The sequence below is a fragment of the Desmodus rotundus genome, chromosome 12 (genome assembly GCF_022682495.2).
Source record: "Desmodus rotundus isolate HL8 chromosome 12, HLdesRot8A.1, whole genome shotgun sequence".
Classification (NCBI taxonomy): Eukaryota; Metazoa; Chordata; class Mammalia; order Chiroptera; family Phyllostomidae; genus Desmodus; species Desmodus rotundus.
Genome location: NC_071398.1, coordinates 77,663,898 through 77,682,715, shown reverse-complemented (window position 1 = coordinate 77,682,715; position 18,818 = coordinate 77,663,898). Strand labels below are relative to the sequence as shown.

The following is an 18,818-nucleotide window of genomic DNA, read 5'->3' as shown; positions in this document are numbered from 1 at the left end:
CTGCTGACAATACCTGGCTTTCCTTTTTTCTTTCTCATATTTTTCTTTCTTTTTTAAAAAAGATTTTGTTTTTTTTTTTAAGATTTTATTTATTCATTTTTGGTCTCAGGGGAAGGGAAGGAGAAAGAGAGGGGGAGAGACATCAATGTGTGGTTGCCTCTTGCATGCCCCCTCCTGGGGACCAGGCCCACAACCCAGGTATGTGCCCTGTCTGGGAACTGAACCAGCAACCCTTTGGTTTACAGGCCCACACTCAATCCAGTGAGCTACACCAGCCAGGGCTTATTTGTTTTTTAGAGAGAGGGGAAGGGAGGGAGAAAGAGGGAAAGAAACATCGATGTGAGAGAAACATTGATTGCCTCTCGCACGCCCCCAACTGGGGACCTGTCCCACAACCCAGGCATGTGCCCTGACTGGGAAACGAACTGGCATCCATTCCGTTTGCAGGCTGGTACTCAATCCACTTGGCCACACGGGCCAGGCCTCCTCACATTTTTCTTTATGACTATTTTATAACAAGCATGTCTTGTTTTTATAGATACAATGAAATCATTATTTTAAAGGAAAAAACCCTGACTTTTCCCCTTGGCTTTCTTCCTTTAATCCTGTCCCGTATCCCCTCTTGCCTCTCCCACAGCAGTTATGAACCTATATTTTACTAAATTCATTTATGCTTTAGATTGTAACTAATAACAATGAGTAGTTGAATACACTTACTTGTCTATCTTCCTTAAACGGAATGTAAGTTCTATCTGTCCCCAGAGTCTAGAATACTGCCTAACATTTACTATGTATTTAGTAAGTATGTTGAATGAATAAAAAAATTCCCATATCCCAGACCAACAAATGGGAGGCAGGATCTTAACAAGGAGTGGGCTCTCCTCCCAAGCCTTGCTCAGTCCTTTCTCGATCCGCCAGGCCTCAAGTTCAGGACTAGGGAAACACGTGAGCTAAAGCAGAAGTAGAGCTATTAGCTAGAGGCTAGATACAGCTAAAAGAACTAGGATTTCTTCTGGGTTTCTGATTACTTAAATGATCCTAAGGCCTAAAGTGGGGTTTAGGAAACCCTCTGACACAGGCCTTGTTGTACACCTACCATTATCCACTGACCCACATCTATACCCCAGACTCCTGGGGCCACTGGTTGGGAGAACTTAGGGACTTTTCTAGAAATTATGACAAATAACCCACTGGGGGTTCATAGGGTAAAAAGAAAGGCAGGAGAAAGGGAGAGACTAAGGTCAGAGAACTCTTGGAAACTGTGGTAGTGCGGTCCCTGAACCCCATTTCAAGGGAAGTGACAAAGACCCTGGAACAGCATGGGATCCCTATTCCTATCCCTTGAGCAGGGAAGCTAGTGGTGGTGGTGTGCGCTACCATTCTGCAGACCTGTGATCCAGAGATGCAAGCTTTTTGATACAGGAACCACTTTTCAAGAATTCTACTAACATTCTAAAAGAAATCAGTGACATGAAAAATTCAGAACCTGGGAACATTTTGGGGAATGACATTAGGAAATTTATTCTCTCAATCCAAAACTGAATTACTGAAATTATATATATTTTATTTTGACATTTGCTATAAAATTTGACATTTAAGATTATTTTCTGACCTTTTTTTTTTTTTTGCTTCAGTTTACTTTTGCAATTATAAAAAACCCCGGTAAACCCACCATTCTTGAAGATCTCTAGCCCACAGGATTTATTTGCATCTATATCAGTAATAGACAGAAAAGGGCTAAACAAGGCTTCACAGATGAAGGGCCCAGAAATTCTGCTTTAGTTCGCTCACCTATTTCAATTCAATTTATTTAAGCAGTATTCATCGAATGTCTACTGTATGGTCGGCACTAGGTTAGGTGTCAAGGTTACAGAGTGACCAGCCTTTGCCCTGAAGGTGTTCAAATCTACTGAAGAAATTCACAACAAAGAGTGGAATCACCAAGGCAAAAGTTTTGGAATAGACAGTTAACAAAAGTTCTGTTATGAGATGGTAAAAAGAGCTCATAAAGAGCACAGATATGGGAAGGCTCTTCAACTTTGGATCACCTGGGACACTGTTAAAATACAAATTCTTAGGCCCCAACTCAATCCAAATTTAGTCAGAAATCTTGAGGGCGGGGCCCAATAATTTGTATTTTAATGAACTCTCCAGATGATTCGCATGTGTCCAGAAGACTGAAACCTCTGACTAAAGGCAACCTCTCCCTACCTTAAAAAATAAACTCAAAGTAGTGTTGATATGGACCAGGAGCTACATTTTCTTCTCTTCTTTCTGATCAAACTCCATAAAAGAATTGACTAGGTTGTCTGTTACCATTTTCTCACTTCCTCTTTTCAACCCACTGCGAACTGGCTTCTGCTCCCCCTCACTCCTGCCTAGAGGCCATGAAATCCTCCTAGTTACTAAATCCAGACATTTCTCTATCCTTCCTATCCTTCCCCTCTTGCGAGCATCTGACACTGCTGACCTTCCTGTCCTTCATTTCTGAGATTCCACACTGCCCTGGCTCTTTCGGTTTCTCCCTCACTCCCTTGTAGTTTCTTCTATGGGATCCTCTTCCTTTGCCTCACCTTCAAATGTAGTGCCTCTCAGGGCTCTATCCAAGGCTCTCTTCTCACCTTCCATGTGGTCCCTGGACAGTCTCGTGCTTCCGCTACTCCGTCTAGATGGTGATAACCCACAAATGTGATTCTTTATCCCAGGACACTCCTACCTCCAGACCTATATACGCAGCTACCTGAACATCATCCCTCGGATCTCTCACAGGCACTTCAAACTCAACATGCCCAAAAGTATGCTGACTTACCTCCTTCCCTCAATCATACTCTTCCTTTAGAGTTCCTCTTTTTCACTGAATAGTACCACCTAGTAGCCCAAGCCAAAAAAAAGGATGTCATCCTTGACCCACATTCTCCTCACAACCCTCTCCCTCCACATAACATAACCAACAACTCATCTCTCATCCTTCACTTTTCACCATCTACAATGTCACTTCCCTAGTAAGAGGTCACTCTAGCTTCCTGCCCAGATGACCTCAGTGGTCTCCTAATGCATCTTCCCTCTCTCTATTCTTTCATTCTTTTAAGCTAACTGGGACAATCTTGTTTTCTTAAAGCATATCTGATCATGTCACCTCGTACTTAAAGTCTTGCAATGGTCCTCCACTACCCTCAGGATAAAGTCCAAACTCTAACATGGAGGATTACATGGTCCAAAGGCCCCAGCTCCTACCTAGTCTCCAGTTTCATTTAATTAATTGTTCTATGATCTTGACATGGATCACTGCTACTTCCAACTCCCCCCACACCGTGCCCTTTCTTGCCTTTAGTCTTCTTGTAACAGGGTGCAGCCAGAGGACGGCCCCAGATAGGGATTTGTAATGGGGTCCAGAACTCAAGATGTCCAGGAGATATATATACAGGATGTCCTCAGCCCCACAAGCCTGACCTGGAGGAAGGGACACATGGAGCAGGGCCATTCAGAGCTGTTTTGCATAGCAACAGCTGTGCAGCTAACCTCTGCCATGGTCATTTAACATATCTATAACCTTTAACTGGTTTCGTGGATATGTTAAAGAGCTGTGGCCATGCTTTGAGCCAGGGGGATGGGAGCGAATTCCACCCAAGATGTAACTGAGAAGTAACTTCCCCTGGTTACAGCGCCTGCGTGAGAGCTTGGAGAAGATTGGCTCCATGCCTTGGGGCCACACCTGCCCAGACTTACTATGGCAGCCCAGTAAAGCTGGAAGAATAGGGAATGCTGGCAGGTGTAACTGATTGTAGGAGGAGTTGGAAATGGGGCTGCAGAGGAAGACTGGAGCTGGGATTTAAACCCAGGCACGGCAGCCATACCTGAGAGAGGACCACGCGGTTTTGGAGGAGAAGAGAGAGGACCACGAGGCTTTGGTGGAGTAGGGGGAGAGAACCACGTGGCTTTGGCAGAGTGGGGACCCCAAGGCAGCAACACAGCTGATGGTGCTGGGAGCCTGAATCACGGACTTCTACTTCTTTTCCTGAGATACAGTACCCTAGACTGGGCAGAGGGAGAAGGAAGGACTGTGTGCATCTGTGGGTGTTCTAAAGGACTTTAGTATTTTAATGAAGACATTAAGTCATTACTCTAAGTCTGTATAACTTTTAAATAAATAATTTCTTTCCTTTTCACCAGTCTCTGGCATCGAGAGACGTCTTTCCTCCGGCGGCAGGCATTGCGAACGAATCTGTAGGTGTGTGGGGGGGGACCCCCAGAGAGAAAGGGGGGATCCTTTCTGTAATAGTATATTGTGCACCCCACCCGGGGCCTGTTCTGTAACATTCTGTTACATGTGCTGTTCCCTCTGCTTGCTCTTGCTTGTACTTTCCCTCTCTCAAGCATGGCTCTCATTTTAGGCCTCAACTAGAAGATCCTCTCCCCCAGGAAACTTTAACATCTTGCTCACAAGCTTCAACTAACTTCACAGAAGAGAGTTCAGGATGCGATCACACAACCCCTGCTTACTTTGTCTCCCCCCACAAAACCGCACTCTCCTTGAGGGCAGGAAATGCAACTTACTCCCACGGAATCCAGTGCCCTAAGGGGCACCACTCAAGTGAGGATCTGTTAAATGGACGAACTTTCTTATTTGGTGGGTAGCGTGACTATCCGTCCCTAAACCTCAGACCCTGTTCCTGTTAAGACATGAAAACCCTAGTCGTTTTTTGTCCCTCTTGCTAGGGCTCTGAGGAGAAGTGGATCTGCGGTTCTAGCCTCATACAAGGTCCCATTCACAAAGCTATTTACTACACTCTCTCCAGCACCTCCCCGCAGAACAACAGTGGCCTTTCTCTGCAGCAGCAGTCTCTTAGAGGGAAGCTTCTGAAGACTGAGCTCTGGGAAATAAATGGGGCCAGCCTGGGGCAGGCAGGACAATAGCAGGGTGGGCCCTGTGCCCCTCAGACTCCCATAGGGAAAAGCAGCCCAGAAAGCAGGCTGCCAATGGGGAAATCCCCCCAGCTCTGAGAAGCTGAAGAGAAGCAACCACAACAAGGCTGCTCTGTCCCTAGAAGAAATACCAAGTGCCCGGAGACCTAGCACCCAGGAAAACAAGAGGAATTCTTGATCTCAGTTCCTGGCAGCAATGTTTAGATTGCTTTACTGCAATCCCTTGGCTAGGCATGGAGGGAATTGGAAATATCAAGACTGAGCAAGAGTTCAAGTCAGGAAACAGCCCGTAGAAATATACCTCATATAAAGAGAACTAAACAAGGCACTAGAAGGTAATCCAGAAAAATGAAGAGATATCACTTCTGAACCCTGAATAACAAGATACGACATAATAACCAACATAAAACATAGACAAAAAATGGAAGCACACCAACCTTTATTTGTAACAGTTTACCACATGCTAGACATTCTATTAGAACTTTTACATAAATTATTTTATACAGTCCTGGCTGGTGTGGCTCAGTGGACTGAGTGCCAGCCTGTGAACCAAAGGGTTGCTAGTTGGATGTCAGGGCACATGCCTGGGTTGCGTGCCAGAGGCAACCATACACTGATGTTTCTCTCCCTCCCTTCCCCTCTCTCTAAAAATAAACAAAATCTTTAAAAAATTATTTTATTCAAACAAATAAAAGAGCTGAATCACAATATGTATATACCAAAGGAATGTCGAGTAATAAAATATACAGAGGTTGATGATATTAACCAGAAAAGGTTTCCTTGAAGGAAGTAAGACTAAAAGAGTTGAGGGAAGGAAGAGAACACTCATGTGAAGGTGTGAAAAGAGTGATGTGGGCCCAGGAAACAGGCTAGTCTAACTGAAGTCGGGCGGCAGGTGCAGTAATCAGGAAAAAGCCACGAATCTCAAACCAGGGAGGCTGTACTGGGAAGGAAGGATAGTGAAGTGAAGGTTTCTAGCAAAGAATTAATTTAGGATGAGATCTTATGCACCTGACTTTCAACTACCGTCCTGTGTTTGTTCAGTATGTTCCCAGAGTCATGCCTCTCAGTCCTTAGTTTAGAATCAGCATAGGACTGAGCACCCAAGCACAGCTCTTCTATTGGCAGATGAGGAAAGCTCAGGCCAATCTGGAGTTCTCGCCAAACTAAATACCTGAACGACATTCACTGTATGTTTGGCACTATAGAATTCACAGAATGCTTTTACACAGATCATCCTGGTCACACAGTTAGCTGCTGAGCTAGGGCTCACACGAAGATCTCACTCAACATCCTATACTTTTTACAATTATGCCACTAGGGGCCCTGGCCAGACAGCTCAGTTGGTTAGAGTATCATCTCCATAGGCCAAGGTTGCGGGTTTGATCCCTGCTCAGGGCACATACAAGAAATCAACCAATGAATGCATAAATAAATGGAACAACAAATCAATGTTTCTCTTTCTCTCTCTCAAATCAATAAAAAAAAAGTTATGCCACTAGGATGGTTTGCAGAGATATCCCTTCATCCCTGGAGTTTGGTCTCTATGTGAAAATCTACCAAATATATGCTAATCATTTCAAATCATGACTCAAAGCCCTAAGGGATCTCCCAGAACTCACTCCCTTTCTCTCCCTCCCCTTAAAAGACTGCACTGAAGAACTCTAATAAAACTATTTGGTACGATGCAGACTGGTGCAGCCACTGTGGAAAGCAGTATAGAGTTAACTCAAAAAATTAAAAATGGAACTGCCTAATGACCCAGAGATTCCACTTCTGGGAATGTATCTGAAGAAACCCAAAACACTAATTTGAAAGAATATATGCACCCCTATATTCACTGCAGTGTTATCTACAATAGCCAAGATTTGGAAGTAGTCCAAGGGTCCATCAGTAGATGAGTAGTTATAACAGCTATGGTACATTTACACAGTGGAATACTACTCAGCTGTAAAAAGGAAGAAAATTTTACCCTTTGCAACAGTATGAATGGACCTAGAGAACATTATGCTAAGTGAAATAAGCCAGTCAGAGCAAGACAAGTACCATATGATCTCGCTCATATGTGTAAGCTAATGAACAAACTGAACTAATAGGCAGAATTAGAGACAGACTCATAGATAAGAGAGCAGGACATGGACAACAGTGTGGTGACTGCAGGGGGTGGGGGTAGACGGAGGTGGAAGGAGGTATGTGTGGGGGAATAAATGGTAATGGAGAAAATACAATAAAATAATAACAAAAATAAATTTTAAAAAACCCTGTTTGGTAGAAGTGGCCTAACCTAAGGGTCTTAGCAAATTAAGTACCATTTGATATGCTGTATTCAGTGAATTTCTAGGTACCAAGGGAGAAATGTAACTTTTTAATGATGGCCTTATTCTCTCCAGCAATAGTACTACCCCTCTCATCAGTCAGTCTCAGCAACTTGGGAATCAAATTTGAGTCAGCCTTAACATACCCTGCTGATTTTCTTTCCAAATTGCCTTACAAATCCTGCCCCTTTTCTTTTTCCCACATTATCTTTTTGCTAAGAACACTGCAAAACTCCCACTGGCCCTCTTGGGCCAAGCTTTCTTTGCATCTACATATTAGTAACAGAATTCTCTCTTAAGCACGATTTTTATCATTATATATTACATAAACCTCACTGGCTCCCTTTTTCCTACCAAACCCAGTCTTGAACAGTTTTACCATCTCCCATTCCTTGATAACATAATTTCTCTCTGCTCTACAAAGACCAACAATCTTACCATCCTGAGACTACTCCATGTTTGGTTCTACCCCAGAACCTTTGCTTATGCTGTTCCTCTTGTCTGAAATGCCCTCCTCTCTCTCTTCCACCTAAATAATTTCTAACTACTTCTCCCCTGCCAATTCTCACGAGCTCCAACTTTCTACTCTAAATATACCTTTTTGGTAGACATCAAGATTCGGCAATTATGTACCATCTTCTTATTGCTTTGTGTTGTGTTGTTAATAACATTGCCCAACAAGAATGTAAGCTCCACATTCTTGCAAATTATCTCCCAGAACACCAAGAACTGAGCTGAGCATGGAGCTCTTTAATAAATATTTGCTGTCCAACCTATTGATTGTTAAGTGCCACAGACCATAGGTCATCACTTGGAAGGTTGCTAGATTGGTTCAGTTCCCTCTGTGATTTGATGCCAGGCCATGACTGGTAAGACTATAGATTTCATCACACCAGTTTCCAGTACCTTAAAATACTGGAGGAGAAAAGTGCTAGAAATCAAGACTCTGAAATCACTTCACTGTAATTTTCCAAAGCCCCTTTCCCACTAAGACATGAATTTCTTAGTTTGCTGTTCTTTAGAATGAGGAGGAAAATCTTGAAGTCAATGAAGATGATAGCACCCCCCCCAAAAAAAAGATGATAGAGGGATATTAGTGACTTCAGGGCCTATACTGAAATCAGAATAAAAAGACATCAAATAGACTCAAGTTATAGCAAAGAAAAGTTTGGTATCCCAAAGAATTTAAAACTATTGAACTCACAGAATCACCTTCCACAAAACATCACTGAAAATGACCCTCAACTGTTCTAAATAGCTCGAGAGACACCCTATTTGAAATTGAGGGGAAAGGGCAAGGTGATCCCCTAAGACTTCAGTGACTTCCTCTCAAATCTGTGCAATTGTTTCAGAACCTCAAATCTGGGTGTTCCTCCAGACCGTGAAAACAAAACACCTTCCAAATCCTACTCCAATTCTATTGGGGGCTATAGACTACCCAGCCTCTCCCCACACTTCCATATCCCTGTACTTCCACTTTCCCCTCCCATTTTATCAGACAACTCTGTTCCTTGGTCTTTTCAGACATTCATTTCACTGGTTTTCAGAAGGCCAGATAAGGACTGCTGGGAATAAAAGTCCAGGCTCACTGTAAGAAAGGACACAGGACCTTAAGTTTCCAGAGGCTCAAAGAATCTAATAGCTGGAAGGAATCAAATCTTAGAGGTTGGCTAGCCTAATCCACTCATCTAGTAAGTCAGATGCCGGTTTCTTCCCTCAGAACTCCAAATCTCCTTTCACAGGAGATCTAACAAGACTTTTAATAAAGTAATGATACTCTTTTCTTTTGAGATCAGAATCTGCAACTTTAGTCCTGCTCACCCTCATGGGGCAAAAGAGGGACCCTGGATGCCACTAGCTGGCTGATACTTCAGCTTTTCTCCAATACAGTGATTGAGGAAGGAAGAACATGTGGTTCACGGAGAAAAGGGTTTTCAAATCACATGATAAATCATGGAATTAAATTTTAAAAATAACAAACCAGTGAAATGGAGCTTTAAAGGCAATGTGAAGATGTGAAGTAGACTCAGCCAATATTGATTAAAATAATTCCTCTTATGTTTTATGGAATTATACAGTTAACAAAGCTCCTTTACATACATCAATCAGAACCCCAGACTTTCAAAGCAATATGGACACTATCCAAAAGTTTCCAAACTCTATTCCATGGAGGTTATGAGTTTTCAGAACATCTTTGTCATTATACTAATTTGGGGATTAGCTATGTGCTCTTCACAGAACGTTGTTTTTTTTTTTAAAGTTCTGATGAATTCTTACTGTCATTTAACTTTTTGTATTTTTTGTCTATTCCAAATGGGAAGACAGAGACTCTGATAGTACTTAGACCATTCCAAAAAAAACCCTAAATACATTTAATCAAAGGGTGCTCTTTCAGAAATGTTTTTGAGTATCTGAGGTTAAGCATAGCCTGCTCCTGCTCATGATGGTATTTAATTGCTAATGCTTCATCTGCAAATCCCCACATCTCTCACTTCACCCCCAGATAGGAGTAGAGCACAGTTTAGAGAAGGCTCAGAATTTCAGGGGACTTACTGCTTGTAGTTTTGGATACCTATCACTGTTCTGGAAGGTCAAACTTCTAAACTAGGAGAAACGCAGCTGAACGTCTGGTGATTTCTTGGTTCCAGGGCTCAATGAGAACCTGAAGCTGAGACGGAAGCATTCCAGGAACCACTCCCCACCCCCTTCTCAGATAAGCCATCTCCTCAGCCTCAGCTACAAACCTTCCCCTCTGCCTGAGGCTCCTTCCTAGGACAGGCCTACCTACCATTCTCCTCCCTCTTCTGCCTCCTCCTTCTCCCTCCTCTACACACCTAGTATGAGATTTGCCTCTTCTAGGAAAAAAAGGCTACAGATTGGGGAAAGGTTATATTCGATCTCAGATCCCTGATAAGGAACAGTTGCTGAGTCTGGATTTATTGAATTAGGAAAAGTCAAATGCTTGTAAAGCAAGAAACATCCAGAGATCCCAAAACAAATCCTTTATATCTCCATCTAAGGGAGTCAAGGTAGCTGAAGCCTCCATCAAAATTCCTGGAAAGGAGGTCCAATAACCTTCTCTTATATTCTTCTAGTATTATCACCCAACCCTTACCATTGGAAAAAACATTCCTTCTTTCTAACCTCATATACTTCTGCAACAAAAACCCCCGGTCATACTGATTAAATTCTTCAAAACAATGGAAAGATCTTTCAGTTACTCTTAAAATGTTTTGAGCTACTTCAGAAAGTAGTGCATGAAGGTAAATCAAATCTGTGTGTTTACCATCTAAAATTTATATACACTTTTACAGTTTAGAAAATAATTTGAAATATATTATCCTATTTGATTTGCTCCTTTCAACAGCTCCTTGAAAGAGATGCAATAAACGTTATAATCCTCCAATGACACACTATGTGCAAATGTTTGTGGAAATGTATGTAAAATGTTTGTGAAAATGTTTATAAGCATTTCATATAAATGAGCTATTGCTTTACATATGAGGAAACTAGAGGAGGCATATGACTTGCCCAAGGTAACATAGTTAAGGGGAATGCCAGGGCTCAAATCAAGAACTCTTGGCTTAAACCCAGTACTTCTCTGTTTTGGTCCTCACATTAGCTATCTCTGCACAGCAAAAAGCTGTTTTATGGGTGAAAATTTTAACCCATTGGGCCATCTCAAAACATTTACCATAGAGAATAAGGCAAACACATATAGATGACTTAGCAAAACTCATTACCATTCCCGTAAAAATAATTCAGTATCATTATCTCTGCTTGCAACATCAAACCCATTCTTAGAAACCCTAGAGAAGAATATATATCAATGGGCAATAAGGAACATGGACAGTTAGATACTTTAGGAACCCACTTTTTCAGTAACAACTGATTAACACTAAAAGATAAAGATTAGTCCCAAATACTGGTACTTCATGTTTCTTTGAACTCAGTAATCACCCCCTAAGAGGGGGTTAAAGACTGCCAAATAAACATTCCAAGCCCTCTTTACTCTGAGCCACCGGATCTCTCCACAGACATTGTTCTCCATCATGGTGCCCACCTCCTAGAAAATACACATCACCTGGACAGCCTCCTCTAATTGACCTTTCTTTAACTACATTTGAAATTAACACATGATTGTTGAAAAATGTGAAATGGAATTTATCTTTGCTTACATGTTCATGCATTCTAACAATCATTTCTCAGTATTTATTGAACACTCACCCAATACAGAGTGCTAAGCTAGGCACACAGGATATACCTGAGCAAACCAAATACAGTCTTTGCTTTTAAGTGGCTTTCAGGAATCTTAGACCTTTCCTAGTTCCCCAACTAGATCACATGCTCTTTGTGAGCAACAGCTGTAAACTTGATTTTCTAAATCACTCTTATAGTACCTTACACTAGGCTCTCTTCATAGCAAATTGATAAACTAAAAGCGAATTCTTGACTCCGTAAGTGGGGCATTTCCTTCCCCTCGATCTGCCCCAGTATAAGACTGTGAATTATTTACTTATCTATTTGTCCAGTATGAATAAATATTTATTCACTTTATTTTCCCAGGGAAAGAGGGGAAGGAAAAGGGTCAGCACGGGTGTCACAAATGATAGCTAGCAATGAAGTACCCAGCACAGCAAAATCAACCATCAAATAAACAGTCCCCAGTGTTGGGGATCACGAAAGCCAAAAGAGGCCATCTCTTACAGTTCAGAAATGAGCGGAAGGGATCAGGGAGAGAACAGACAGGTACAGGCTTTCCTACAGATTGTGAACTATTTAAAATTCACAGGGTTTTGAACCTGAGATGCCAAAAAGTCCAACAGCATGGGCCTACAGTGAAAGGGCAAGATAAGGGATAAGATCCAAAACAAACGGAGATAACCTGAAGGGGGGCCTGGGCCCTAGAAGTGATCCTCTAATGGGGAAGGGAATCAGAGAAGTGGGGAGCACTCTCACCTTGCAAAGCTGCATTATGCCGCAGGAGAAAATGGGACTTTTAACTATAAAATTACAGATGTGAGCCCAGGACTGTTAAAAAGTGCAAGGGAATGCTGAAGAGCATCTTACCCTACGTCCAAAAAGAGAATGAAACAGTGCCCGCCACATTCCACAGGACCAGTATACAAACCTCTTCAGACAGAGTGGGACCATAAAAAGAACCTTGGATTCAGATTCAGATCTGCCGCGTTTGAGTGCAGTTTCCACTGCTAGTCAGGTAAGATGGCCCTGGGCAAGCCAGGTACCCTCTCTGAGCCTCAGTCATCTCCTCTGTAAAACGGGAATAACAACCTCTGATTTGATTGCCTCACAGAAATTATCATGAGGCTCAAATGAGATATGTTCCTATGACAGCACTTAGGAAAATGCACTGTGCTTTACAAATCCCGAGTAGACAGTGAGGATACACAAACTCCCAGAGGTGCATCTCACATCAGTGCAGGAACCCTAACTGCATCCTTCTTGCATCCCACCCCACACCTGGATTTCCGTCTTCTCATATCCCTGAATTCAAAGAAATAGCCCACCATCCAAATCTCAAAAATGCAAGTGCACTAATTCCCAAACTCCAAGAGGATGAAAAGGACAGCATGGAAATCATTTCAATCCCTTGCCTTGACATGCCTCAGTTCTCCCTTTACAAGAGTCAAACTATAGAGAAGCCAACAAAAAAGGCCAAGGACGGAGGTTAGAACCAGCCACATACACTTTCTGTTCTTTGTGACTGTCTGCGTTTTCCTCTCCATTGCCAAGTCAGGCCCTCTGTCTGGGGACTGCTGAACTAATCTAAACAGGACTCTGAGGCAATAGGGGTTGGGTTACTGTTTGGGGGAGAGAGATTAAATGCACCTTGGGACATTCTATAGCTAAAAAGAAATTATTATTAGCATGCGTTATCAAAGATTAAACGGACATGCAGAAAGCAATTAGTCCCTTGCAAATGGTCTTCCCCATCTTTCCAACAATATTTTTTCCAGGCCCAGGCCCACCATTCGCTTGTTCAGTCCTCCATCCTGTTAGGATGTTATGTGCAGTACACACAAAACAATCCTCTCTCAAGATTCTCAAGGAGAAAAGGTGGGGGGTGGGGAGAGGGAAAAGGCAGATAGATACCTTAGAAAGTTGTAAACTGTAGTGTTACCAGTAATGGGGGCGCTGGACAGACTCTGGAAGTGGGGGAGGGGCATCCTGTGGTCAGACTCTAAGGGCCAATGCATCTGCCCATCAGGCCTAATCGCCCAAAACAACTCCTTCCGGCTCTAGGCAGAGGGAAGGCCGATTTTGCAGTCAATCTTTTTAAAAACACCTTCGAAGTTTAAATCAGTTGGTTGGCAGGTCTCAAGTTAAACCCTCATCTTGAAGAGGAAAAAAATTCTAATGTGACCTATTCATTTGGGGGCCATTATTAGCCAATGGTTAAAAAAAAAAAAAATCCAGCCCTGTAGGGATGCAAAGAGTGTTTCTTTCCCATCATTCAGGCCAAGAACATCCTCTTCATTCTAGAAACGGGATACACTCCATCATCAACCATTCCACACAGCCGGCCAGGTGGAGGCCCACGCTCCTGACAGGGCCTTTCCCTCCCGCAGCTCCAACACCTAAAGCCAGTCCCAATCCACCCTTGCAGACTAACATACCCCTACCCAGGCTTCGCCCACTTCCTATTCTCTAGGCTGGCAAGTTAGGGACCACAGCCTCTCACCTGGCAAACGTCAAAGCCTACTTTGACGTTTGCCAGGCTAGAGCCTAAAGGCATTTGCCCCTCTCTCCAAACTCCTGGCTTCACTGTCTATTGCTTGTATTAAAAACAAAAAACAAAGCAAAATAACACTGAATCAGGAGATGTTTTGAATATGGACACACACAAGGAAGATAAACACACAAGCTCAGACAGTTCCCAGAGACCAATGCATACTCCTACCCCACCATTCCCACAGTCCACCCAGACCCTTCTTTTGTAACCTTTTATCAAAATCCAACACCCTCCCTACCAGTCTTTTCTTAACTGTTGAAAAACCACATTATTGGCAAACCTACCTGTCTATATTCTGGGGTAGCCTTACACTCATGGTTTCTCGGTGTCTCCACGGTTTCAGAATCCTGTGGTATTGATGTCTTGATCAGGATTGAATTCTTGCAATTTTTAAGAAAGGTGAGAGGAGGGCCTCCCAACTTGAAGACTGAATCCTTTTTCCTCCAGCTCTCAGGACCCTAGTAACTGAAGCTCCATTCTACTTTACCAGTTAACATGCTCTGCTTTCTTAGTCCCCTTTCACCCTTCCCCCTCTTTAAAAAAAAGAAAAAAATGAAAGAAAAATGAAAAACTATGACCTTTAGAAACCAAAACCCAACCACAAATCTCTAAATAGTTAGCGCTATGGGCTAAAAAATGAAATACAGAGAGAATATGCCCTTAAAATATCAGTCTTACTGAAAAAAAACACATAAAAACCATCCTTTTAATCCAGTTTTCCCAGCTGTCCTGTTGGTAAAAGCGCCTCAAGCTCTAAAGGGGGAAAAATTCTCTGGTATTCACTGCTTAAAATGACAACAGATACATTTGAGGGAAGAAAAAAAAATCTATGAATAAATCCGAATTGGCACCTGGAAAAAACCTTCCAGCTGATTTGCTGGACAGTAAAAAGAAAAAAATCAAACCATACAATAGCATGTAAACAAAAGCATTCATTCCAAGTCCAATACAACCCTGGGTACCAAAATTATGAATTTCCTTTAAAAACCAAAAAAAGCTTTTACATTAAAGGTTTTGAAATTCTTAAATGAGCCGATCGCACTAGAAAAAAATTAAAAAGCACCTGAAATGCAATGCTTTTTACCTTTAAAATGGTAGCAATAACCACAAAACAGAGAGTATCTCTGAAAATCTTCTCTCCTTTTTTTTCCCTTTAAACTTGCGTTTCTCTACCTACCCAGCCTGATTCTCAGACCTAGCCTAGGTTCGGCCTTTTTCTGAAAGACATTCCCTGAGTTAGTTCTGTTTTGCTTGTCCACATCCAGGCTCCGAAATTTTCTGTTGCCTCAGCCTCCATGAAACGGAGATTTCGCTTCCTCCCGTTCGCCCTTCGCTCCCACTCTCCCGGCCTGAACAACTGCTCCCTTATTATGAGGAGTTTGGATGATTATTGTGGATCTGAGTTCGGGTGGGATTTTTCTCCACAACAGCCTCCTGGAAAAATCCGATTGCCTGCTTCTCTCCCGGCCTCTCTATTCCTCCTTTGCCTAACCGCGCCGGCCCGCCGGCAGCCTCCACTCCGGCCCCGCTCGCCCCGCGCCCGACCGTCGCGCTCCGGCCTGGACGGCCGCGGGCTCCAGGCTCAGGCACAGGCCGGGAAGGCGGGAGCAGGCGGGCACTGGGGGCGTCCGGCTCCCGGCGTCGCAGCTGCGCTCGCCTCCTTCCGGGCCCCTTCCCCTTCAGCTCGCCACTCACCCCGGCGCAGGCCCGGCCGACCACCCCCTCCCCGCCCTCCTTCTTCCCCACGAGCCTTTCTCCTTCCCTCGCTCCGGTGGGGGCGGGGCCGCAGGCTCCTCCTCCTCCTCGCTGCCGGGCCGCCGGCCTTTACCCTCGCGCCGCGGCCGGACGGAGGACAGCGGACAGCGGGCTACCGCCTCCCCTTCATCGGGTCGTGCGGTCTTGGTGTCCGTGAGCCGGCCGGTAGGCCGGCCCCTCTTCAGGGCTCCCAGCACTCGGCCTCCCTACGACCCCTCGCCGCCGCGCTCGGACCGCCCCTCCGCGGCCCAGCGCCTCCGGCCCTGCCCCTCTGCGAGGCCTAGCTGGTCCCGGGCTCCACGAGAGTCACCGCCTGGCCCTGCCCCCATCGCCCCGCCCCGCCCCGCCCCGCCCCTCCCGCGACCCCGGCCCTGACGCTGCGTGGTGGCGGGCGCCGCCCCGACCCCGTCACCGCTCCTGCTGCCTTCTTGCAGCTCTGCCTTGGGTGCTTGATCCCCATTTTACTGCCCCGTGCTCAAGATCCGACCTTTGTCCCCCGCTCCCCCTCCCACCTGCTTCCAGGCCCCCTCCCCACGTTCCAGGGTTTACCTCTGCATTCACTAGCATCACGCTGCTCTCGCACCGCCACTGCTCACCCTGTCTGCACCTCTTTTTTCATCTTATTTTTCAAAAATTTGTCGTGGCCTCCTTCTTGGGCGTCAGAAGCTCTTTTTGAAAACTGTTTCCTCCCATTTTCGGCGCCCTCCCCTCTTCTAACACCGACCGACATTAGGGAAAGAGACCTTTGCTTGGTATTGGCATCTTAATATAGGGCTTTGTAAAGTGTTTTTGAACTCGATGGAAAAGGCCTTTCAAGGACCGTTTTATTTTCGTAACTTCCTCACGTAGAATCAGTTTCTAAATCTTTCCAAGAAACAGAACATTAATCAGAAGGTCCCAAGCGTTAATGGTTAAAAAGAATTAATGCAAAAGGAAACTTTTTCATTAGTAATGGGGAGTGAACTTTGTCTTCTTGCTTTTGTAAAATACCCTGCGGGCAGCGGTGTTTGGGTGTCCTCTCCCTTCCACACCACCTTGATTGTTCTTGGATGAAATATGTATATACGTATATATATTTACCCACACGATCCATGAGCAGTAGAGAGGGAGCTGAGTGATCCTAGCAGTGTTAGATGTGGTGGGTTTGCAAGTAGGAGAAAAAAGAAACTAATAAGCATCAGGTGGGGACTTAGAACGATCAGGAGCTTCCCCTAAATTATACCAAGTGCGGGATGGCAATTAAAAGACCCGCTGCCTTCACACCGTTTCTCCAACCCCTAGACCAGAAGCATCACAGTCTAAACTGCTACTGACCTTACTGTTTATTCCCTTCCCATACTAGCTGCAAAATGAAGCTCCCAGATGTGGACACTTCTGTGGCGATAGACCTACCACTGGTGCCAACCATTTTTCTTATGCTTTTAAAATATGTGTAATATTTTAAAAACTATTTACATGTATTTTACTACATACTGTATAAAACATGCCCGAGTAGACACATATTAAAAGATGGAAAGAAAGATGAAGTACATTTTTAAAATTATACTTTTTTAGTGAAAGTTAATGGCTGTGGTGATGAAAAGATATTTGCGACAGAGATAGATTCAAATGGAAGAAATACATCTTTGATTGCATTTATTGATACTCATTTTCCAATCTCATTCATCATAATGCAAATATTTTTAATTGAAACACAACTAATAAATTTACATCTTATGTCAATCAAGTTCTTCATGAATGATTGGAAGGTGTTGCATTTTATATTTTTTAACTGGGCCCAAACCCACTAATAAGCTTTATTTAGATTTGAAAAAAATTTTTAAATTCTTTATCCTAGTTTTTCAAATGTATAGACATAAGTTTTTATAGGTGGAACACATTGTTTTTGATTAAAAAAAATCGCAGTGTTGGAACCATTTCCAATCATGCACTTTCAAAACGATTTCTCCATAAGCATAAGTTTCTTTAGAAAAGCAATGACTTTCTCACTAATTAATAGACTGTCATGTTCACCTTTAAGGCACAGATTACATGGATTTTTGTTGTTTGTTTTTGTTTTTGAAAACAAGTGCTAGATAGCAAACTGTAACTAGCCTTATCTCATCACAGAACACCGTAAAATAAAAGTGTGTATCTCTTCTATGTTCAATATCTCTTTTTAGGCCTTTCCCAAGAGATAACCAATGAATTTCTGCAGAACAAGGATTTTCGTGGTCATTCTTCCTGTCTTTACTCAGAATTGTAAAGTTTGTAGCAATTAACAGAAGTATTCTTGTCCAGTGGATGGCATGCATTATGAAAAAAATGAATGTCTGAATTTGTGTGGCATTACCACTGGTTCCTGGAAAAATCTCACATGTTGAAGTAGTGACCCAGTAAGAGTGCTAGGTCTGTATGTTAAAGATTAGAATTAATGAAGCTTAAATAATTATTTTTGCTATAGTTATGTACTAGTGTGACTGCATTCTCAAATACTTTCCTCATGCACATGAGTGCATTTCTTTGTACACTTTGAAGACTATGGGGATGGGTTGGCTTTAGCAGGACAGAGTTCCCTGAAGTTAGCTGGCCATGTAAGCAAATTGGAAATCTCAATTTAGGGGGAGGAAAAGATTGCATTTTGCCTAACACAGACTACATTGTAGGAATCTTGAAGCAGCTATTGGTTAGTGGAAAGAGCACTAGATTAGGAGTCCTAAGAACTGAGTTTGTTTTGGGTTGTATCCTTTTCTAGCTTTGTTACCTAAGGATTAAATAAGATCAAGCATGGACTCTGTAAACTATAGAGTGCTGGGCAGGAAAACCGGGATAAATATTAAGAAGTGGTATTTTGAATTGACAATAGTTCTTTTAACTTTTTCCCACAGAACTCTATTAATCAGTGAATGCTTTTCTCTGCCCAACATCCTGTGGGATAGGTAGGGCATTAGTTGTTATGGCCATTAGTTATTAAGTTCATTTACACTCAAGGAAAAAATGACAAAGACAGGTTTTAGGTGATTTGTATGAAATCCCATTAACTGATAGAATTCATATCTCCTCATTTTTAAGTGTAAGAAGGGAAAGAAAAA

At 43.2% G+C, this 18,818-nt stretch overlaps 1 protein-coding gene across 13 annotated transcripts in view; it reads right to left on the bottom strand.

Annotated features, from left to right (window-relative positions):
- Positions 1-16,061, bottom strand: part of ARHGEF11 (Rho guanine nucleotide exchange factor 11) — a 113,070-nt gene extending 97,009 nt beyond the window's left edge. For 10 of the 13 annotated variants that reach the window (XM_053916170.2, XM_053916178.2, XM_053916173.2 and 7 more), the window contains exon 1: positions 14,277-16,060. In XM_053916170.2, the coding sequence (XP_053772145.1) occupies positions 14,277-14,308 (32 nt within the window). In that variant the 5' untranslated portion in view covers positions 14,309-16,060. Of the gene's footprint in view, positions 1-14,276 lie in introns of all 13 variants that reach the window. The other 3 variants (XM_053916172.2, XM_053916180.2, XM_053916182.2) reach the window with 1 other exon arrangement.
- Between the last annotated feature and the right edge of the window lie 2,757 nt (positions 16,062-18,818).